The 24128-nt window shown below is 34.9% G+C and overlaps 2 protein-coding genes across 4 annotated transcripts in view; one reads left to right on the top strand and one right to left on the bottom strand.

The window, feature by feature from the left end:
* Positions 1 to 2146: 2146 nt before the first annotated feature.
* LOC135123481 (fatty acyl-CoA reductase wat-like) overlaps positions 2147 to 24128 on the bottom strand; it is a 35004-nt gene continuing 13022 nt past the window's right edge. The window contains exons 2-8 of the mRNA XM_064048151.1: positions 3859 to 4071; positions 3569 to 3814; positions 3373 to 3518; positions 3197 to 3306; positions 2895 to 3146; positions 2662 to 2839; positions 2147 to 2608 (exon numbers count right to left, since the gene is read on the bottom strand). Of these exons, the coding sequence (XP_063904221.1) occupies positions 2275 to 2608; positions 2662 to 2839; positions 2895 to 3146; positions 3197 to 3306; positions 3373 to 3518; positions 3569 to 3814; positions 3859 to 4059 (1467 nt within the window). The 5' untranslated portion in view covers positions 4060 to 4071 and the 3' untranslated portion in view covers positions 2147 to 2274. The remainder of the gene's footprint in view (positions 2609 to 2661; positions 2840 to 2894; positions 3147 to 3196; positions 3307 to 3372; positions 3519 to 3568; positions 3815 to 3858; positions 4072 to 24128) is intronic.
* LOC135123482 (E3 ubiquitin-protein ligase RING1) lies at positions 17986 to 24031 on the top strand. Of its 3 annotated transcripts, none has more exons than XM_064048153.1 (3): positions 17986 to 18051; positions 18208 to 18862; positions 23159 to 24031. In XM_064048153.1, the coding sequence occupies exons 2-3, from the start codon at positions 18323 to 18325 to the stop codon at positions 23771 to 23773; spliced, it is 1155 nt and encodes a 384-aa protein (XP_063904223.1). In that variant the 5' UTR covers positions 17986 to 18051; positions 18208 to 18322; the 3' UTR covers positions 23774 to 24031. The 3 variants fall into 3 exon arrangements, with proteins under 3 accessions (XP_063904223.1, XP_063904222.1, XP_063904224.1); XM_064048152.1 differs by lacking the exon at positions 17986 to 18051 and adding an exon at positions 18067 to 18151; XM_064048154.1 differs by lacking the exon at positions 17986 to 18051 and adding an exon at positions 18123 to 18147.

Below are 24128 nucleotides of genomic sequence, written 5' to 3'. Positions count from 1 at the left end.
AAATTCCAAAAGGAAGTGGAAGCAAACAAGAATGAGATAGAAGAAATAAGAAAAGAAATGAAAGACGTATAAACAAATCTGATTGCAATAGAAAACAACATGGAAGATCGAATGGAAACTATAGAAGATCGAATGAAGACATTTGAAAAGACAATGAAAAATACAGTACCTAATCACTGGTTCGTGTTATGTGACGTCGGCCCCTAGAACGATTCAACCACCTACCCACGATGGTCAGATAGCTTGGTCATCGTACAAAAAGCAGTTTGAGAAAGCTAAAGCCTTAGTAATAGCTTTGCGAGGTGCAGCGCTGGAGATACTGCAAACTCTATCAGAAGAAGATAGAAACAGATACAAGTGCCCTAACTGCTGCCCTAGAACCTCGATTTGGGGATGAACATCTGAGACAAATTTCAAGTGAAGACAAGAACCCAGAAAGTTGGAGAGTCCCTTCAGGAATTTGAAGCAGATATCAAGAGACTGGTACGTCTTGCATACACCAACGCACCACCAACTTTTCAGGAGACGCTTGCGATAGAAACCTTCGTAAATGGCATTCGCGACGGTGAAGTTAACAAAGTTCTACAACTATCAAGGTACCAGACATCATCGGAGGGGGCGTACAATTCTTCAAGAACCTGGCACAAGGTCAGAGTGGCAGAATTAGAAACAGAAGAAAACGACAAGGTAGAAAAGTTGTTGGAAAAATTCTCGCAACGCATAATAGATGGGCTAGCTCAAGGATTAGAGAATGGTGTGTCTTGGAAGAGAAACGCGATTGTCGTGCTCGATCACCAGCTCCGAGGAAAAGCACACGACAGAGATCTCCTCAAAGAAATCTACAGGAATACTAAAAACAGCCAGTACTTTGGGGGATGTGCTGGCTGGTATGAATAAGGCCCCCAAGAAAGTGATGATAGGAAGTTTCGTCAGAGGCAGTAATCCAACTATACCGGGAAAGATTAATGGAATTCCCGCAGTAATCACGATCGATACTGGCGCTGAGGTATCAATTATATATATGTCGAGGACTCCTGAGAGCTAAAGACCTAGCGACTTCATCCGAAACAATCAGATTGAAGACAGTCACTGGAGAGTCAACACCAATCATGGGCCAGGCAGAAGTAGAAATCTACATTGGTCAGCTGAAGATAAGACATCGCGCTCTCGTGGCTGGCATCGAAGATGACTTCATTTTGGGAATGGATTTGATTAGCCGCCATAGATTCACGGTTCTCCAGTGGAGAAAGTGCTACATCTTGGCAATAAAGAGTTTGTCCTGAATCAACGCAGTATTGAATCCAAGCCTGTAAGACTGATCGCGTGCCAGAATGTTAAAGTCAAAGGGAATACAGAGACGATTGTTCCAGTTAGAGCAGAAATCGAGCCCGGATTTGCCCTCGGCATTATTCAACCGCTACACACCCCCAAGAAGAATCTCATGATTGCTAGTGCTTTAATCAGTACCGAAAATGACATACCTGTACGTGTCGAAAATGTTTTTCCCAAATCCAGGAACATCAAGAGTGGCGAGGTTCTTGCTGGCTGTGAATCAGTCACGAAGATAATTCATCATAACGGAAACAGAAACACAGTGGAATGTTCGCATCTGAACTGTCCTCTGGGCGTACAAACATAGTGCAACATCGCATAAACACTGGAGACGCACAACCGATCCGTCAAGCTCCACGAAGACTACCTTTGGCAAAACAAGAGAAATCCGAAGAACTAGTACGAAAAATGTTGGACGAAGGCGTCATAGAGGAGTCAAACAGCTACCCGCTTCCACAAATTGATGACACGTTCACAACATTATCAGGATCCGCCTGGTTTTCCACGTTAGACCTAAAAATCGGCTACTGGCAAGTTGGTATTCATCCAGAAGATAAAGAAAAGACCGCCTTTTCTGCCGGAAGCGGCTTGCATCAATTTACAGTCATGGCTTCTGTGTAATGCTCCGGCTCTGTAAGGCCTCGACTGCGAAACTTCCAGAAGGTACGGTTTTAAATAGAGGCCACCTTCAGGAACGATTTTTATTCAACCCGTTTAGTCAAGTTGCTCCGGAATTATTTTGTACTTAATCGCCGTGTAATTAGTCGTGTAAATCTGAATTACTAAGAAATAAATTGTTGAGTTTTACCCACGCCGATTTTAATCACCGATCATCGTATTTTCAGTCCTAAAATCTAACCTAGCCCTATATATAGTACTAAAACTAAAGCGAGTATAGTATCGCTATTCTTGCAAACATTTTATCTCTTTTACCATTGGGGATCAAAAAAGAAACGTTACAAATTTATACAACAAATAGCAGAACATTGCAATAATTAAATAATGGGCTATGGTAACGGTGAATAATTTTACATATGTTTTTGTGCTGGAGACAGGTGGTTCCTTCGTGATGTAGCGCTTGAATCCTATAGCACAATTGTAAAGATACTTTTTCCACTGCAAGTCTTCCATTGAGAAATTGAACAACGTTTTGTCGTCGTCGCTCATCTCCGTCCACAAATCTTGTACGTTAGCTTCATCAAAATCAAAATTGTTGGTAGAAAAATACGAAATAAGCGAGAGAACTTTATCGATTTTTGCGTAGGCTTTGACAGCACTAAAATTACACGTTAAATTAAGAATTGAGAAGGTTATTTTAAAAAAATTTACATGACTGGTTTTCCTATACAATAGAGAACAGCATCAATAAAGTATGCTGGAATCGTGTGCAACAAGATCGTGCAAATCTGGTTGTGCAGTTTTCCCCTGATATTGAAAACGTTGTACCAAATTAAATTTTCCAAGGGTATTTTCCAGTACTGTGAATTCAAATGGTTGCAAAACTGTCCTAAAATAAAATTTCTCTGACCTAGCAAGCATAAGTATAAACTACATATATTTACCCCAGTTAAGATGATTCCTTTTAAACCCGATATAATTATAAACTGTAGTAACCGATTTTTTTTCTTTTGCAGTTTTCCACGTAGCAGCTAAAATACAATTACAAACGTAATCCACTGGTACGAGATGTGCCACAATGTCATGGTTGCCATGGAAGGTTCTAATGATACCAAGACCTGCTCCGATCGCTATTCCAATGGGACCGTAGATATTGTCAATCCATCCTGGTAGTGGTTCTTTAAGTGAATTCATCACTATAATGGCAAATAAGATTTGGTTACTTCAATGTTGGAAAGTTGCTTACCAATTGATGGCCTAACTATAGTGGCTGGAAAATCTTTAGCTGCACTTTTCATTAAATGTTCAGAAATGCATTTGCTATACACATAAGTGTTCGGCCATTTCCTTAATAATCTTAAAAAAAGCATTTATAAGTGGAATCGAAAAATCTTTTAAAAACGGAAGCAGAAACGGACTTACGCAGGAGTAAGATTTGTCAAAATATTCTCATCTAGACCATTCACCATACTGAATAGAAGTTCAGGCTGTATGGGTGGATCATACATCTCTTCCTTAATGTGAGAATGTATAGAATTGGAATAGGCTGTCGATACAAGAACGAAACACTTGAAACTCAAAAGTTACATTTTTCGAAAATATATGTAAAACATGCTACCTTTAAATTAACTATGCCCTTACTCAATTCCAAAAGATCTGCAGTAGATTTAACATTACTAATAGCCTTTTTCAAGCTCTGATCAAACCTTACATTCGCCGCAAGATGTATAACAAAATTAACTTCATTCTTCAAAATTTTCAAATTATCGTCGCTTATTCCTAAGAAAGGTTCCTCACAGTCCCCTTCAACTAGCGAAACTTTCTCCTTCCAGTTGCTAGTTTTGGATTTTAACAACTCAAAACACTGAACGGAATATAGAAGATTTTAAAAAAACTATCAATACTCACAGGCTGCTCAAAAATTTCTTCAAAGCGTTGCTCAGTGTTTTTCCCTTTTTTGGATCGTAGCAGCATATAGATCTTTTTAATTCCTTCACAGTCTGTTAGCAGTTTTGCGATCATGACTTTGCCCAGAAACCCTGTCGCCCCGGTCAAGAAAATCGTTTGGTTTTTGAAAATAAGTTTGATTTGGCTGTTATCGAGTGTCATGGTTGCGTATCACTAAAGAAAACGAGGTTTCCTTGGAATAACGAATTTTCATTTATATAAAAATGGGTATGTTGAATAATTTATGAAGAAACTTTGCATCATTGTTTATAATTATACCTTGTTTGTTTTCATATAACTGAACATTTTACAACGATCATTTTGTGTCATACAAAGTAAAAATCTAAATAAAATTTTAACAAAATAAATGATCATGCGACTAAGTATTTGTACGCTAGCTAATTGCTACTAAAAAATAGTGATAAAAACAATTAAAACTAAGATTCCGGCGGATATCGAAGAAACACAGACACAACATGAAAATTTTTCTAAGTTCGGCCTTCCTCCGGATTTCAGCAAACTTTTCGCAGTCCAGCTTTCTTAAAAATTCAGCAGAAATTCGGGCAGCGATTCAAGTTGGAAGATTTTAGCAGTTAACAGTTACAGAACGACCGAAGGCACCTCGAGACTTAACTGAAATTTGCTTCAAACGCTTCCTCTTTTATAAAACTTTTATCGTCTCCCGTGACTTTACCTAAGTAATAAGAAGGTGTGTTTTACGATCCTCTGCGGATGCGCCTTCGCGATTTTGTATGGTAGTAATTCAATTTAACACCAGTGGCATAAAATGCCACTTTTAGCGTTTCTTGACAGACGTCAAAACGCTTATTTTTAACAGTGTTTGCATAAAAACGTCTGCATCATTAAAAAAAAATTGTCTTATTTGTAGTGTAACCAAAAATAGATTAACACACGCACTGAAAAACATAACAAATATAAAAAAAGGATAACGATAAATATAACTAATTTAAGCAGCAAGTCAAATAGTGTTTGCGATTATCATTCTATACCCCCTCTAATTGTATGCCTGGCATTTTAACATAACTGAATTGTGCATTGTTTCCTTTTTCGCAAGTCACGTTACGTCACGAGATCAGAAATTAAAAAAATCGGTGCAAAAAAATAAAGACTATTATTAGAGTTAATTGTGTTTGCAAAATTTTTATTTTCAACTTGTATGCATATTCAAAATATTCTCAACTTCTCCATGTCTACTTACTTAACTCAGTTTTAAAAAAGACCTACTACTTTTGGTTAAATAATAACTACCCAATTTCTGATAGTTCGTTTTCTAACTAAAGAGTTTCCACTATTCAAATCTATCATAAGTCTTTTATCTTTTAGATTGTAAAATTTTATAAGTATACAATATTACAATGCTTTATCACAATGTATTTCACAAAAAAATTGGTACACCGAAATAATTTCTAAAATGGAATTACCAGTTTCAAGAGGAAGGTTATTTTTCACTTTTCGTATTTTTCTATAATCATCAATCAAATGCATAGTAACATGCATACGTGCATTTCCTTTACAACAGCTTACACAATAGAAAATATGGAAATATTTTAACCTACCACCTGTCCATCACTGAAAAGTAGAAAAAATCTTAAAATCAACATAAGTCAAGGTACAGACACGCGTGCGTGACTTACCAAGGTTCAAGTTCTAAAACGTGAACATTTAAAACATGATAACAACATTAAATGACTAATATCAAAAAGATTAGTACTTTCCAGAATAAAAAAATTATCTACACCAACATGGAAAAGTTGAGATAAAAAGTCAATATCTTGAGAAAAATATCTCAAGAAACTGAACGTAGGGCGGCAGTAACAAATCTCTGTTCTTTCGTAAGAATGGCACAAAAACAATAAAGGACATTTAAAATTAAAGGTCGATTTATAAACTTGCCGCTGACGTTGCTGTTCGCCGTTGCTGTTGGCGTTGTAAGATAAATATGCAACGAAGTTATGCGTCGTTTATATCATTCGTTGGCGTTGCCGTTGACGTTGGGTTTTCAACCAATCAAATTGCGGTAGTGTGCAGTGTTGCCAACCTGAAGGAAAATCCCCTGAAGTACGGGGGACACTTTTCTGGTTGACAGCACGAATTCCACGAAATGTTTTTCTTAATATGTGTAGTGTACTCTTCTTTTCACTTTAAATTTTTGTAGGAAAGTATTGATTTTGTAATTAAGCTCCGCCCCTCGGTCTGACAACGAATGAAAAATTCATCACGATTGAGATCAAGACGGATGGGTGGGGCTTCTCTTTTGGTTTTCTTTTTTAATTAATACAATACATTTAGTTTTCTTTATATAACACGATTACTTAAGAACATATTTCATATGAGAATTTCTCGTAGAAAAATAAGGATTTTACAATTAAGCTTCGCCTCTCGGCTACCCGACGAATAAAAAAAAATCATCAGAATTGAAACAGGGTGGGTGGGCGGGGCTTGTATTTTGCTTCTTTTGTCTTAATATACTGTTACCGGATCAAAACTACGAAAGCACTGCAGCCAATGAGAATCCTGGATTCGTGCCGAACTAGTGGGCGGAGCCGATTTCATTTTGCCTTTTTTTCTTAATATGTGTAGACTTATTTCGATAACAAGAAACTTGAAACATGTCTAAAATGTTATTTTTTTTTTAATAATCAACTTAAATCCTTTACTTTTCTTCTACAGCCGCTTTAAATACAGCAAAAGTTTAACATCAAAGGTACTATCAACGGCAATTTCGCAACGAGAACTTCAACGTCAACATCAAGTTTATAGATCCCACTTAAGAGGCAATTAAACAGAAAAAGAAAAAAAGTCATGCGGAAAAACATTCAATCGTCACAGATTATTATTAATATTTAAGATCCATCACTGACCCGGAAACCAGAAATAACCGGCATTCAGGCAAAACTTCTATCATTACGGGTACTAAGACCAAGTAATGAATAATATTATGGATGTTATTGTTATTTGTCCGAACGTCAACATTCTAAAAGCTGACAGCTCTATTTAACTAGCTAAAATAAAAGCAGGAACACAATATGGCTAACGTAAAAGACAAAAATGGAAACATAGTCACAGATGAAGAGGAAATATGGACAGATAGCAATAACAATAACATTTCCAGGAATTAAAGGAAGATGGTCTAAATAAAGAGGAAACATAAAATTACATAGGAGAAAAATGAAGAGAACAATCAAACAAGTTAATGAATGAGATAATACAGGAAATAAAGATAACAAAAGATTGGAAGTCGGCGATAATATTAAGTAGTAACATAAAAAAAATGGTAGAATAGAGATTGCAATAATTATTATCAAGCATCCTCGGAAAAATGTTAGCAAGAATAATAAAAAGAAAAGTAAAAGGGACGATTGAAACGAGTGCAGAAGACACTCAATGTGGATTCAAAAGGGGAAGAAGTACACAAGACCTAACATTTGTGGTCAGGCAAGCCAGCAAAAAATTTATATTACAAGAAGAAAGGAATAGATGTTTGTTGTCTAGACTTGGAAAAAGTATTTGACCCCATGATTTGACCGGGGAAGAAGAGAAGACATGGAAATCCTTAGAAAAAAGACAAATAAATGAAGGGACAATAAAAAATTATAAAAAAAATGTACAAGGACAACACAAATAATAAAAACAGAACAATCAAAAGAATTTAAAACAAAGATGGGAGCGAAACAGGGATGTGTATTAAAATGTGTAACATAAAATTCCAATGAAAATTAATAGAACAAGGACAAGTTTGCAAATAATACTTGGGAACAGTAATAAGTACAAAGCAATGGAAAAATAGATCAAGAAATAAGTGAGAGTGAAGGAAACAAGAAAAATGTTTACCAAGATGGGAATAAAATTCTTATGCAAAAAGGAAATACTAAAACAAATAAAAATAAAAATATGTGATGAAGTAGAAAGCGGATACAGTTTTAATGTACCTATAGTAGGAAATATGGATCATTATGCACAACGATAGAAAAAACGAAAAGATGTATTCATGAAGTTGACATCAGATTTTTAAGAAAAATAGAAAAGAAATGTGGTGATCGAATTTGAATTAAAATTTCGCGCTGAAAGAAATTAATAGCGGCACGGAATCGCATTTGAATAATTTGAATTTGAAAAAAAACAATCAAGAAAATCCTTAAACATAGGCAAAGCATGTGCACATTTAGTTCTTTTTCTGGTAGTTGTAGTTCTGAATTTTAGTTAAAAGGGTTGGTAGTGAGAGAGGGGTGCTTGCTTGGTAGAGGGTGGGGAAAAGGTCTCTCTTGATTTGTTGTTGTGAGTGAAAACCACGTAGTGAGTTAGCTAGGTTTAGGTTAAGTTAATTGGTTTAGTAGTTACTAAAATGGAGAAAGTCTTTGTTTAACCAAAATTACTCGTAACGACGACGACGACACAGTTTCCCCAACACGTGTGCTAGGTCTTGCCATTTTTTCAAGCGGAAACAGGAGAATTTTCGACCGACGCTAACAAGTGTATAAATTTGTTTTATTATTTGTAAATTCACAGTTCTTGTCAGGAGTTTAATCGTTAACTGGTTCTAACATAATTTAACGGTCAGGAGTTTGATTAGATATGGCTCTTGTTAGGAGAATTGCATGAAATTCCCTTAGTCAGGACACATTCTTTGTTTATGAATTGTGAATAAGTTTCTGGATGCTTATACTTAAGTGTTACATTATAACACTTCCTAATTCTTCACACAAGCTAAATCAATCTAACGTTGACCTACTCTGGGAAAAGACCGTGGAAAGTACGGTAGAATTCATAATATCGTAGACTGAGGTACGGGGGATTATAAATTTTTGCCTTTGCACAGTTATCATTGTTATGATCATCGTTATCATCATCACACCACCGAGATATATTCTCTCTCAACGCTGGATACATTTTGTGTTGTTTGTTTATCATATGTTTTGTTTGGGATAAGCTGAGGACAGTCCACGATATAAACTCTCAAAGCTAATGGTTTTAAGTAACTAATCACTTGGATCAAGACATCATTTAACATATAATAAATTCTTTGTTTGAATCGTTGATAAAGTGTGGCATAATTTAACACAGATAAATTCTTTGTTCTGGCACCGGCCATGTTGAAAGCGTATTTTCAAACCGAGCACATGTTTGAACTGTAAAATCTCATTGAACAAATTAACAACAATAACAACATTGTGGCTCACGCAGGACATGCATTTTATTCCTTTGAGTTAGACCATTATTTGCACAGGATTGATCACATTTCTGGGAGACATAATTTTGACACATTTTTTTGAACGACGCATTCGTCCGACGCCATTTTGAACCTCCAGATTGCCTGCTATGTTTTTTTTTTGTGTTTGTTTGTGGGAATGTAAAACGATGGCCCACATTGCAGCAGAATAATTTTACTTTTGAAAATTAAACAATAACTCGAATGGACATAAAAAATTAACCTCATATGATTTTGATAGCTTTACAATATTTCTCTATTTCACAATTTTAGCCTCAGTAATGTTCTTTGCTGTATAATTTAAATTGAACGTAAGTATTCATGCTGTGCAGTTTCTAACCTCATGTAGTTTTTTTTGTCTGCACAAGTTTTACTTCACACCAGATCTTTTTTGTTTTATAAATGTTTGCTAATTTTTGTTGTCTAAATATTTTGTTGATTAATGTTTTCATCATATTTGTCTGATGTCCAATCTTAATTTCAGATAAGAATCGTTTGCTGTTTAAAAATATCACGACAGTGTATGGCGAATTTAAATTTTGTTTATTGCTCTTTGAAACTTTGACATTTAAATGGAATTGAGGTAAAATAACACATAAAGACGTAGCGGAAGTGGAGTGCGTGGTTCTTTGTCGAGCTGGCGGTCGCGCCATCTGCACAAAATATGCAGGTCTTGCCTAAAAGTCAGAGACGGTCGAGATGACGTGACGCTGTCGACTTGCCCCAATAGTCGAGGCCCAACCACGAGTTTGCTACCGTAACGGCCTGTTTCCGCGCGACACGTTTCTTGGTCATAGGGGGCTGCTGGGTGGCAGGGGCTTGTCTATAGAATAAAATCACCGTCGCGGTGGAAGAACAGCCACGACCAGGAGCCCCAAACTCGGCTCGTACTATGGGTATTTTTGTTCTGTTCTAGACTGAAATTGACATAGTTCGATCGCCACACTCTTATAGCGCTCTGGTGCCACGGTCGCTATAGCCTCTAGATTTCACATAGTACCGTCATAGAGTCACTAACTGGTCCCAATAATGCTGCCAACTTAAAATTTAAACGAAAAATGGCGCCTCTTTTAAATTAAAAATTGTGTAAAATAAAAATTTGATACACAACACAGCAAAAACGTTTTCATAATGTATGAATATCTATTTTTTTGTTGAATTCCAACCAAAGAAAATCCGTTTCGGGAATTACTTTTGCAATTCTGAATGTAACACGACGGCATTTGTAGTGATTTTAATGCAAATGACCACAGGAACAACACAACACGCACATGCAATAATCATCAAAATGATGATATTTTGAGTTTTGACACCACAAAACAAGTTCTGGCTCTTTCTGCTAGGTTGTTTATATCAGGGTTGATAACACAAAACACCTTGTACCTAAAATGCCTAATTTACCGTTAGAGACCTAAAGTGTTAAACGACCAAATTGTAAATTTTAAAAGGCTTAAAATAGGATTCCACGACCAACGGAGCGGACGTGCTTGCATTATAGAGATTTTCCGTGAATTCATTGCTTTGGCCGGCAGTTGGCAGATTGTTTAAAAATGGGTTGTAAACAACGCCTTTGAGTTTAATGGTACGGGTTGGTGTCACCAACTGAAAACGCTGGCCTGCATTTCATTTAGATTATAACCGGAAGAAGGTGAATCTCTGAAAAAGCATTTTCTTTTAGAAGTTTATTGTTAGTGATACTGAGTGTCTTTGCGTGTTAGTGAATGTGCTGGGGCTGAAAGATAAAATCACATTATGGTTAGGGAATAATTTGGACACTAATTTTCAATTTCCTTCTTCAACCAAAGACAATGAGTTATTCTGCAAAGTGTGTGGAAAAGTTGTAAGTAAACATTTAAAATACTGAAGCTTGAATTATGTTCACATTTTTGTTTCCTAGTTTAAGTGCGAAAAAAAATCACACTTTGAACAACACTGCAGTGGCGATGCACATAAAAAGAACGAGAATAAATCCAGTAAACAGACTTTATTAAACATTAGTTCCGACAATGATTTTACGCAATTTTGCACCGATTTATGTAGGGCATTGACCACAGCAAATATTCCATGGAATAAAGTTAGTTGTCCTGAGTTTAAAAATTTTATGCATAAATATACAGGAAGGCATTTACCTTCAGAAAGCACTCTGAGAAAAAAATTTTTACCAAAAGATTACGATATGGTAAGCACTATAATTTTTATTTAAAAATTTTTTAACATAAATTTTATAATTTACAGGTAATTAAAGAAATTAGGAATTCTATTGGCAATAATGATATATGGATTAGCGTCGATGAGACGACGGAGAGATTAGGAAGATACATAGCCCATTTAGTAATTGGAAAGTTATCTTCTGAAGAAGCTGGCCGTCCATTTCTACTAGCTTTGAAGCAGCTTGATAAAACTAAGTAATAGCAACACAATCTCAAGATTTATAAACCAATCCTTGGGTGTGCTACTGATGATAATTTTAAGCATTGAAATTATTATAATTTATTCAATTGTTAATTTATAGCTTTATTGTGGCCAAAAGGAACTGAACACAAAAAAGTTAAATGGTTTGTATCAGATTGTGCTTCATACATGATCAAAACTGATACTAATTTGAAGGTGTTTTATGAAAATATAACACACTCAACATGTATGGCACATGGGTTACATTTATTGTCTGAAACAATCAGCCTGAATTATCCAGATGTCAATGGGATAGTTAGCAATGTTAAGAAAGTCTTTTTAAAAGCACCAATAAGTGTAGAGTTTTATAAAAACAGTTTACCAAATACACCTCTCCCACCTGAAGCTCTATTAACCAAGTGGGGCACTTGGATTCAAGCAACATTGTTTTATGCAGAACACTTTGATGATTTAAAACAAGTCAGTAAATATATAATGGTTTTTTTACTATCATTCTTATATTGAATATTTTTAGGTTGTAACGAGGGGTAAACCGCCGACCATCAAGTGTACAATTGATTTCGTTTTGACAATGATTTCCTGTTGATTTCCCCCGATTTCTTTTGATTTCCTGTGATTTCCTTTGATTTCCTGTGATTTCCTCTTGATTTCCTGTGATATCCTATGATTTCCTCAAAATTTGTTTACATAATGCACTACAGGGCGATTGTTAACTTTTTTTTAACTTGACTTTTTTGTTTTGCCGATAATGATGTTGAATTTAAACCTTTTTTTACCAAGTGTTTACTAACGTACGGTGACTAGGTAAGCTGAAGTGCTTTCCCTTTAGACGAAAAAAATAAATAAATAAAATGTATTGTGCTGCTAAGCAACAAACTGAAATGTTTAAGAAAAAAAATTTGATTTTACTTACAAAAAGAACGCTACTCTAAAATCTAGGTTTTAGATGTCTTTTAGAGTAAGTATACGTTCGAATTTTACACTTTCTTGGGTCAAATGTTTGTGTTAAAAGTGGACATATGCAATATTCTAGATTTTTTGCACATTCAGTCAGAAAACCTTATGGTCTATTTTAATTTTGAAATTAAAAATGTCTGGTGTGTACAAATTAGTTCGTTTAAATCACTCAAAGTTTAATAAATTATATTATATATTATTATTAATTTTTTAATAAATTATATTTTGAAATTTTGCTTTTGACTTTACGAAATTAAAACTACATAAGGTCAAGGATAGTTTTAGTTACGTCAGCAGTTTTTACTTATCAATGACTCATAAGGTAACAATGACTGGCTCATATGTTCACAGAGGTAATTAATGAATACCAAATAGTCCAAAATCATTCTATTAGGTTTATCTCTGTAATAATCGTCATATTGGATAAAATAATTCAATTTGAGTCGTTCAGTGATTACTGAGTGAGGCAGCCCGAGTACATTCCTAGCTCGAGGGCTCCCAGAAAATGTCACAATGCTGCCGATGGGCTTTGATGGGGTTTTGAGGAAAACCAGCTGCTCGAAGTCTTCATCTTGGGCTTTTTGGATACGGTCTGATTGTAGTTCGAGATGGCTCGTTTGACGGGGTCGCGCACTATGACGAATGAATGGATCAATTTGTGCATTTATTCCGTTTAATTTGTCGTACAATAATCATCACACTGGATACAATAATTCAGTTTGACTTGTTCGTTGATTTCTGATGAGAATAATTTCTAATTTCACTTTGACATTTGAATTTTGCATGGGTAATGAAAAGACGCGATCGCCGAACTTCGACACTACGACGGAACACTTCGCGACAATTCGGATCGGGCGCGAATTTCAAAATACGATTTTTAAAACCTTTTTACAGTGAATGAGCGCGATGCAACGATTTGAAAAAAATACTGGCCGATAGCCCTCTTCGACCTCCACAAAGGCATCACTCAATAATAGCTTTAAAGTGATCTGGGGAGATATTATAAAATAAAAACCAATTTCCATGTTAATTCCCTATATCCAGACTTGGATGCGGCACCTGTATATTGTAGATGATGTTGAAGTAAAAAACTGTGTTAAATTCTAGCTAGGTACCCATAAATACAGATGATAACACTTTTAATTTTTTGTTCACAACTTTCAAATGAAGCATATTAGAAAAAAACTTTTGAAATGCTAAATTTAACACGTAAGAATTTTTTTTTGCACAATAAAGAGTTTTCAGAGGTAATTATCCCCGTTAAAAGTGTTCATGGGCACCTAGAATTTTGCACAGTTTCTTACTTTAGTATTCTCTACGATATATACTTGTACAAATCTCGACCCAGGTTGAGGTTACATTATCACAAATTTTAATCACATCGCTTAAAAAAAACTGGAATTAAATCAAATATTTTTTCAATAATTTTTTTTCAAAAACTAAACTGCCTCTTCTGAGTACCTGAGGTGGAGGTAGTTTCATTATATATTCATTTTCTTGGATCTCCCCCTGATCTTTAATGTCCGGAAACATAAAAGCATCCGGAATTTTTGGATTCCTTTTCAAAAAATCACAAAAAATAGGGTAAAGTGATAACACTTTACCAATGTAACATTTTTTGTTTTGTTTTTGAGTTACTATAATATAATCGTCTATATTTAAGTCTGGTTTAGAACGATCAGTTTTACTATTTTCAGCCTTGAGATTCAAACGAGGATTCAAATCATCAGAATAATTGGAAGAATTCAAACTTTCGGTGTCCGTGCTGTCATCATATTCGATACTACTTGAGTTGTCTAAATCAAATGAGTCACTTGATATATTACAGCGTCTTTTTTGTTTTCCAATTTGGACTGGTTTTTGAATTTGAGATATATCTTTATGTTGAAGGCAGGTATCTGTTTCTGAGTTAACTCTACTACTATTACATTTCTTATTTTGAATAAATCTTTTGACACGATCCACACTGACGCGATCCTTTTCATTGTCTAACAGCCATCAAAGTGAAGACTTTTTTATAACTTTTGTTGTATTATCTAAACGTATTCTGACTAGATCACCTTTCTCAACAAAAATATCGTCACTATCAAAACTTCTAAAGTGTATGTCAAATTTCTTAGATTCGTACGAAATTGTGCAAAGATCATTCAGTAAATCTTCATCTTGGTTAACTGGATCCTTTTCCAAACTTTGAAAACAGTTACGTTTCATGGCTATTTGAGAATTGTTGTAATTTTCAATGTGATCGCACTGTTCTTCACTAAACATTTCATTTTCAACTTCGTCATTGCATTCATTGTCTTTACACGGAGGCAAAAATACATAGCTGAAATCTATCACTTCCATTCCTAAATCTTCAGTGACACGCAGACAATCCCGTAAAGCTGATTCTACGGTGTTTTGTATATCTTTATCTGAAACGTTTCCTAAGTCATCATTTTTCACAAAATCTCTCTCTGTGATTGAACTTTTTTTCCTGATTTCTCTAGGAAAAACGAATTTTTTATCCAAATCGTTTTTAATGTTGTTTATAGTTTGCAGTCTGTCACTTCGATGCAACATATCTTTTATACTAAAATTAATAATTGTGCTAAAAGTTGAGGTCATTGATCTAAGGCTTCTAAACATACTCTCACAATAAGTTTGAGAGCTAAACTTCCAAGGTAAGAACATATCATCAGTAAGATTTTTGCACGACCTGAACTTAATGAATTTGTTACCTCATATCACAAACTCAATTTTTAAAAACTAATTTGGGGTGAAATTATAAATTTGGTTTGTAGGTATAAAGCAATATTATCTATCATTTTTCATCGGAACTGCACTTTATGCTGTCAATAATTAATAAGTATATGCTGGAATTTTCTATCATTATGCCCTTAAAAGGTTATTTAATCTCCACTTTTAAGATTAAATTGATATTTTGTTTCTTATGATGAATGCTATGACTTATGTCGTACATGTTACGTTTATTAGTTCTAGAAAATATCTAATTTAACTGGATTTGCTATGATCATTTTGGATTTCCTTTGTTTTCTTGTTGATTTCTCGTTAATTTCTCATTGATTTCCTCTTGATTTCTCGTTGATTTCCTCTTGATTTCCTTTTGATATCCTTTGATTTCCTCTGATTCCCTTTTTGATTTCCTGTGATTTCCTTTGATTTCCTCTAGCGTGTACAGTTGATTTCCTCTGCGGTTTACCCCTCGGGTTGTAATGTCATTTGAAGCCACAGATGCACAAAACATTAAAAAAGCTCAAGAATTCCTCAATAAAGCAAACGTTAAAAATTAACTCTTGTACATTAAAACTCACTTTAAAATTATTGCTGATGCAATAGAACAATTAGAAACTATAGGTTTAAAATTAAACCAAAGTATGGAGATTGTGGAAAAAGTGTATACATCTTTAAAAACACACCAGGAAAGGTGGGGGAAATGGCGTTCCAAAAAGTATGTTCTCTATTAAAAAAGAATCCAGGATACGATTTTATATGTTCAGTACCTAAATAACGTAGGTAATTTGCGGTAATCGAAATGCTTCCAGCAATACATACATAAATGAAAACGTAGATTGTTCAATATTTAATTTTGCACCCATCACTTCTTGTGATGTGGAACGCACGTTTTCAAAACTTAAAAGTGTTTTAAGCGATCAAAGGTGTAACTTTACAATCGAAAATTTAGAGAAATATATAGTTTGCTTTTGTAACTGATTTTAAGTACCTGAATTAATATTTTATTTTATTCAGAACATTTAATTTGATTTCATCAGTCATTCAATTTTTTTTTTTGTAGCTGAGCATTAAGCGGTGTCTTCAACAGGCACAACTTAGTCGCAGCTTTGTTTTCTTTTTTTTTGTCAGTGGAGGAATAAATGATTTTGTGTCCTCCATAAATTTTGAATTTTTCGCGTGCTTTCGATTTTTTTTTTTCTCATGTCATTTTAAGGCGGGACAATTTAAGTAAGTAGGAGACATAAAATAAAAAATAAAAGACACGGAAAGAAAAGAAGATCAAGACAAAAATGGCAAAATTGTGTCGAAATAAGGAAACTACCTAAACAAGGAATATGTATGGCGTGGAAAGGAATTAAAAATAAGACCCAGACACACTCAAACTCAACTTTACTCGCCAAATTTACACTTCAAAGTTGAAAGGGATACGATTAAGAAGTAGAAAACTCTTTCTACAACGACATAATTATTCAGGAGTTTTATAAGAGTAGTATCAAATATCCCCATTGTATAGTACAAAATCAAAATAGATCTTATAGATTTTTGTAAACATATTATCCATTTCAATTTAGAGTTAATTATTTATTTATTGGTTTGTTTGTTTGTTTATTATAACTATTGTGTGGACAAGATCTACTATTAGCACTACTCTGGTGTATTGTGTGTACACTACTCAAGAACTTATTTTTAATTGTGATGTCGAGACCAAATTTCTGATAAAACAATAGCAATATTTCTCATGTAATTTCCTTCTAAATGTGACGTCATCTATCTGCTACAAATAATATAGCATTAAAATAAAAAAAAAGAAAAAATAATTTTATTTAAACAAACATTTTCATTGTAATTCAAAAACATACACTACTAATAAGTACAGTGTTATCAAAATAGCCACAGAGTGCACGAGTATCAATCAATAACAATACATTATTGCTTATGCCTTTCAACTAAATAATATATAAATCTCCGATGAATATCAGATTTGTTAAACAACCTACAACATTCACTTTTTACATAAGCAAACTTCTGATGGGACTCTGATAAAGTAAGCAACGGATTCTCATTAAAGCCATCTACATTATCAATATAATCAAACATGTCATCATCAAAGGAAGAACTTTCATTGGCCTTCATCCATAACTTCAAGGTGTACACTAAATTATCCTTTTTAATTATGTTGGTGAGGTAGAACTCAAAGACACATCTGCAGGGTGAATCATTAAGGCAGTTTTCTATCCTATCGTTGAATTTTTCAATTTGACTAGTTGTGAATTTGGTAGAGGCCATTTATTTCCCTTAAATTAAACGAAAATTAAAGGAGAAAACGGAAAAGGAATTTCAAGTACTTACATTCGCCATTACTGTTAATGGGTGTTAGGGGTTCATTGTTATTCAGATCGTGAGAAACTCTGTTCCCCGATTTCTGAAAACTGACCTATGACATAACCTCAGACTTTTGACAGTTTAAGATATCTGTTTAGTGATTTTCGGTGGTGACCTGGTGACATTGGTTGTCAACATAAATAAATAAAGCTAAATTTAGAGCTGCACTTGGATACACAACGTAAATCACCAATCAAAATTATTTTGTTCGTCCTCTTCAAAAATTTTGCAGCAAAATAAATCTTATGTACGGAGTCTAGAAACTATGGGTACAATAGGAATTTTAGTGGTGACTGTACATTCTGTGTTTAATACCGATACCCGATACGGACGTGGATACGATGCGCTTGCGTATGCAGCTACAAATAATAAACTGAGCTTAAGCTGGCGTTACTCATCTTGAACATTACTATTTGTTGTTCGCTTATTTTTAATTAACGGTGAGTTTAAGCAAATCACCTCTCAAGAGACCCATTACTAATTTACTGCTCGCTGTTCTCTCAAAATTCGAAATTATCTCACCGGTTCCTTTTTATGTTGGTATTTATTGACACTAGTGACTAGTGACACTTGACATTGACAGTTGCGTGTTTCAGGTTTCTCGCTGTGTGTGACAACAGACATAAACAAACATTTCCAACACAATTCCAGACGTCCCAGCACACATAAAACAAACAAAACCCGCTAAAACAGTGTTTGCTAACCTCCACAATGACGACGTCGGAACAAATCGGGCTCAACAAAACCTGGGAGCTCTCCTTGTACGAGCTTCACAGAACCCCCCAGGACGCCATAACGGACAACACAGAAATCGCGGTTTCCCCCCGAAGCCTCCACAGCGAACTCATGTGCCCCATCTGCCTCGACATGCTGAAGAAAACCATGACCACAAAAGAATGCCTCCACAGGTTTTGCTCAGACTGCATCATCACAGCTCTGAGGTCCGGAAACAAAGAGTGCCCCACGTGTCGAAAAAAACTGGTATCGAAGCGGTCGCTGCGGCCGGACCCCAATTTCGATTTGCTCATCTCGAAGATTTATCCTAGTAGAGATGAGTACGAAGCGCACCAGGAGCGCGTGTTGGCGAAGCTGAATAAGAGCCACTCACAGGCCGCTTTGGTTAATTCTATAACTGAGGGTATTAAGATTCAGTCACAGAATAGGCCGAACAGGTCGAGGAAGAATAATGACGTGGAAAGGAATAATGAGACACAGGGGGAGAATTCAGTGGCTGCCCACAATGAGAGTTCAGTAAGTAGGAATGATGTGGGTCATGGAATGTGAGTGGTGAAGTATGCACCATTAATTTATTTTTGGTACTTTTATTTTAGATAAGTATTTTTGATAAAATGTGTTGTTCAAAATGTGATATCTTTCCTAATAGAGTTAAGACTATTCTGTTGAGGTGATAATATCATGCAATAATGTTTGATTTATCTTAGGTTGTGAGTTTGTGGTATATGAATTTTTATAAAAGATGCAGAGATTAATAGAGATGCAATTTATGTTTATGTATTTGAGATATATAAGACTGAGTTAGGGCAAACAAACTTTTACGTCATATGTCTTGATTTACTACGAATTTGGCGCAAAGATTTGATTGCTAAATTATATTACGAATTTTTCGCAGGCGATAAATAATGAAATATCGAAATTGTTAGAGAAAAGTGAACATTTTTGTTTCATTTACTTGTAAGAAAAAAATATGTGATGTTTAATAAATTAGAATTTAAAAATAAAGTTCATATTTTTGTGATTTCACTTTTTTCCAAATTTATTATTTCGTGATCAACGTTACTTTAACTAAATTTGGTTTCAAAGTACGACTACAGTGTGTCAATTTTTTTTATCATAAAGCAGGTTGAAACTAGTTAAAATATTATTTACTATGTAATTTAGATTTTTCCAAGATGTTTTGTTCTGTATGGTTTCCGTTTTCTTTTGTGACTCACTGGTTTACTTCATTATAACAATTATTATAATTTAATTAAAGTAAAAACAAATATTTCCTGTTGAAATAATAAACGAACGTAAAAAATAAGCTTGGGTTATTTAACTTTTAAAGAAAAGCAAATATATACAACAAAAAATAAAACTGCACAAATAATAAGAAAGGTAAGAATTAAATACTGTAGAAAATATAACAGTATGAACGATTTAAAGACACATTTACTAAATTGTAAAATAGCGATGTTATTAAAATTTTAAGTAACATTTGAAATTTAATGTCAAAAGAATTACGTTGGCAACACCAACTGCTCCTGTCATTATTTTAAAAATTTCATGGCATACTAGGTTTTTTATATCACATGGTACACCTTTTCTTTGAAATGTGTCAACCATTTGTTTGGAACGTAAAAATGTAGTCGTCTCAAGAACTGTTGAAAATAATGGTAGCTCCAATAAGAATGACGTCACAAATGTGTACAGAAACTCAAAAAGGGCGTAATTAAAAACATTAATTGACCTGTTGACACCAAAATTTAAAAATTACGAAAATAAAAATAAAAAGTGGACTGCAAACATGAAAATATTAACGGTTAACGATTGCTTTAAATTCGCACAAACTATGAAAATTTTACACTTTAGTTGACTGTATGGCGGATGACTCATCGGCCGGGCGGCGCGGCGTTCGCTGACGAAAAGCCTGGAAGCGGAAGTCGCGATGGGAACCCAGAAAACCCTCGAAGCGGCGTTCTCGAATCGTCGAGAGGAACGTATAGGTTTAGAGGCCACCGTCGGGAACGATGATTATTATTTAGTCGATTTAGTCCTCGAGAGTGCAGCTAAGTTGCGCCGGAAATTATTTTGTACATATTCGCTCTGTAATAAGTCGTGTAAATTCGAGTTATTGAGAAATAAATTGTTGAGTTTTACCCACCGTTCAACGTAACAATGTAACTTTTTTAAATGCAATTTAAATCAAAATAAATTGAACACTGACTAGAATAAACTATTTCCAAGATAAAACAGGCCAAAGCTAGGAAAGTATTGTAATAGAGTCCATCCGGTGAACGGCTGCTTTGTTTTCTCGACGTTTCATGACTCCTAGAGAATGAAAAAGTAGGTCCCCATCCGATTTTATGTTTGTCTGTCGTCTCTTGTCTGTGTCAATTTTATTATACAAGTAATCTCCAAAACTACCGGTCCGATTGATGTCAAATTTTATAAGTGTTTTAGGAATATCGTGTCAATGGTGAAACGCTAAGTAAAATTTGTCTGATTAATAAAAAATATTCGAATAAATACTTGCTATTAATGTTCTTTGAGATAAAAGTAGTGTACATTAAAATAATGTTTTTTTTTTTTTAATAGAGCACCTATATATTTTTACATTTTCTTATTGGCTTCTTTTTTAAAATTTCGATGTGACGTTGCCACGTTATTCCAACTTTCTTGAATATTTTTGCAATAGTGTTCCTTTTAAAATCTGTGTTACAATATTTTCTAGAAACATTAACAAAGTACATACTTTGTTGAGGTGTAAATTAAATTGAAAATATTACAATTTTCAAATATCAGTACATATTTTAGTTTTTTCAAATAGAACACCCTATTACTGCATCTTACTTTTTTTTTTGTTAAGTATTTTGTATGTCTAAAATTGATAGTTTCACCTTTTTAACAGACACACCGATATATTGAAAGTAAGAGAACAAAAAATTCAAGTGAGATACAGCAACGAAACACAGGTGTTTTATTTTTTTATAAACACTCTGTATAATAAAATTTGTATTTAATGGGTGTCACAAAAAAGGGCATTCTCTGTTTATCATTCTATAAAATGTTACAACACAATTTATAAAAATAACCCATTTATATGAAGTATAATTTGCTAAAAAATTCTAGAAAATGGGGATAACGTGGCAACGTCGCATCGGAATTTCAAAAATAAACTATAGTTATGAAGGAAGCCAATCAGAGTGTGTTAAAATAGATAGGATTTCCACAAAAAAGCTGTATAACTTTGGTCTTGAACTTTTTTCTACCTCTAATAATAATAATAGTTATTATTTATTTTCGGTTAAATTTTAAGGAATCTGTTGTTTTGTTGCTAGATGAACTTGAAAAAATCTTCTAGTGTCTTTTCTTATAATAATTTAATTAAATTTTCTTAGGGGCTAGATCCTTTGCTAAAATCAGTCTTATCTTAGCAGGTGGTATTTTGATATTTTGATCATTTTTTGTAAAAGTTAGTCATCAGTACTTATTAAGATAAAACTGATTTTGGCAATGACATACCTTCTAAGAAAAGCGAGGGTGGGTGGGCGGGGCTAGGAGCTGCCAAGATAAGACTGATTTTGGCAAATGAGATATCCTCTAAGAAAAGTGAGGGCGGGTGGGTGGGGCAAATACCTGCTAAGATAAATGTGATTTTTGAAAATGAGGTACCCTCTAAGAAAAGATAGGGTGTGTGGGCGGGGCTGGTACTTGCTAAAATAAGAGTTATTTTGGTAAATGAAATACCTTCTAAGGAAAGAGAGGGCGGGTGGGCGGGGCTAATACTTGCCGAGATGAAAGTGATTTTGGCAAATGAGATATCCTCTAGGAAAAAACCTTCTAAAATAAGACCGAGTTTGGTGTGATATAACGGGAAGGTACAAATCTTTGACGTATCAAAAATTGTCACTTTTCAAAACCCTACGTTTAAATTTAAAATGTTCTCAGTGTTTTGTTGCTGGATGAACTTGAAAAAATCTTTTGATCTTTTAGTGTTTTATTTTTTACGAATGGAGATTTTTTTTTGTAAATTATTTAAAACAGTTTTGGGGGACTTTGGTGTTCTATTTTTGGAAAATTCTGACCTGACCTGTTTTTGAGTTAATTTTGGGACCCCGTTTTTTTTTTGAAAATTTTAAAACAATCATGAGGTTCTAGGTATTTCTGGAACCTCTACTAATGTCTTTTCTCGTAATAATTTAATTACATTTTCTTAGAGGATATGTTCTTTGCTAAAATCAGTCTTATCTTAGCAAGTACTAGCCCCGCCCTCGCGCCCTCAAGTACTAAACCCGCCCCCCGCCCTGTATTTTTTTTAGAGGGATCTAAAATTAAGTAACCCACGTTGTATTAAATATTAATAACTGGAAAATTTCAAAATATAATTCTTACCATTGACTTACGTTACGTTCGAATGTAATAAAGATAATAAACCTGTTAACACAAAATCACCATGGTAAATTCGTAATACCATATAATCGGAAAAAAAGTCCATATGGTACTAAATGATAAAATTAATCTTCTATACGCCAAATTAAATTTGCTTCACAGCAAATTCAGAACTAGTTAGTAATTACATGAAAGATTGATTTTTTTTATCTAAGGGAAACAAAATTAACAACAAAAGGAATTAAAAGAAGAATTTAATATTTCCTGGCGAAATTTCTACTTGACCTGAAGTGACCCGACTTGACCTGACCCGACCTGACCTGACCTGACCTGATCCTATATTATTATAAGACACTGCCTGTATTCCCCTTACATCACCACTTCCTACTACTCCTTTTCAAGTATAAACCAGTTATAACGGTAATGTATCTTTTGCAGAACGCCTCCAACCCGGCCAACAGTACAACCGCCTCCAGCAACCCCTCTAACCCGCCCGCCTCCGGGGCCGTCAACAGCGTCAGTAGCCCGGCCCCTTCGGGCCGCAGCACCCCCTCACAGCCCCCGAGTCCCGTCTCGTCCAACGTGAGCTCCATCAGCAAGTCCATAAAGCGGCCCAAAAGCACCCTAACCTCCGAAAGGAGCGAAGAAAGCGAGTCGAGCGAACGCACCGAGCAAACGGACACAGAAGGGGAAGGTCCTTCCGAACCCATGACCCTCAACGAAATCGAGCTGGTGTTCAAACCGCACCCCACAGAGATGTCCGGTGACAACCCTTTGGTGAAAGCGCTGAAGGAGAACTCGATTAGGTACATCAAAACCACGGCGAATGCCACGGTCGATCACTTGCACAAGTACCTGGCGATGAGGTTGACGTTGGATCTGGACTCGCAGCTGCCAACCACCCATAGTTTGCTTAATTTTTGTATATATATCTCGCCGACGACGGGGCAGTACGTGCAGTTGAACGGGAACCAGACGCTGGGGCAGGTTAATGATAAGTACTGGAAGGTGAATAAGCCCCTGGAAATGTACTATTCGTGGAAGAAGACATAGGGAACGCGGAAGGGGGTGCAGAAGACCCCCTAGGCGAAGTTGAGATACAGGGTATATGAATGTTTTGAGGTCTATATTGTCCCAGTGGCTAGCTGTAACATAAAAATTAAATTTTTGTTGTCAGGCGAAAAATAAGCATCATGTGTTGTTTCTGTGTATCACAATAGATTAGATCTGTCTGATATGATGTAACTATACCCTTTATCTTACTGTACTTTTTAAACTTTATATAAACAATAAATACGATTATTTAACAAAGTGTGTTTATTGCTTTGCCATGAGTTGGTATATTTAGCTATAGTAGACCAGATGAGTAGGTGCTAAGACGGTTTGAATGGTAGTGGGGAGTAATACT

This window comes from Zophobas morio, unplaced genomic scaffold (genome assembly GCF_036711695.1).
Source record: "Zophobas morio isolate AGI-343-1 ecotype UQ-CSIRO unplaced genomic scaffold, CSIRO_AGI_Zmor_V1 ptg000006l, whole genome shotgun sequence".
NCBI lineage: Eukaryota > Metazoa > Arthropoda > Insecta > Coleoptera > Tenebrionidae > Zophobas > Zophobas morio.
The sequence above is the reverse complement of the archived record's forward strand: the minus strand, read 5'-3'. Positions and strand labels throughout refer to the sequence as shown.

Coding starts and splice junctions, on each gene's coding strand:
- LOC135123482 (XM_064048153.1), top strand. CDS start 18,323: ATGACGACGTCGGAACAAATCGGGCTCAACAAAACCTGGGAGCTCTCC. Junction 18,863..23,158: donor CTGCCCACAATGAGAGTTCA/GTAAGTAGGAAT, acceptor TATCTTTTGCAG/AACGCCTCCAACCCGGCCAA.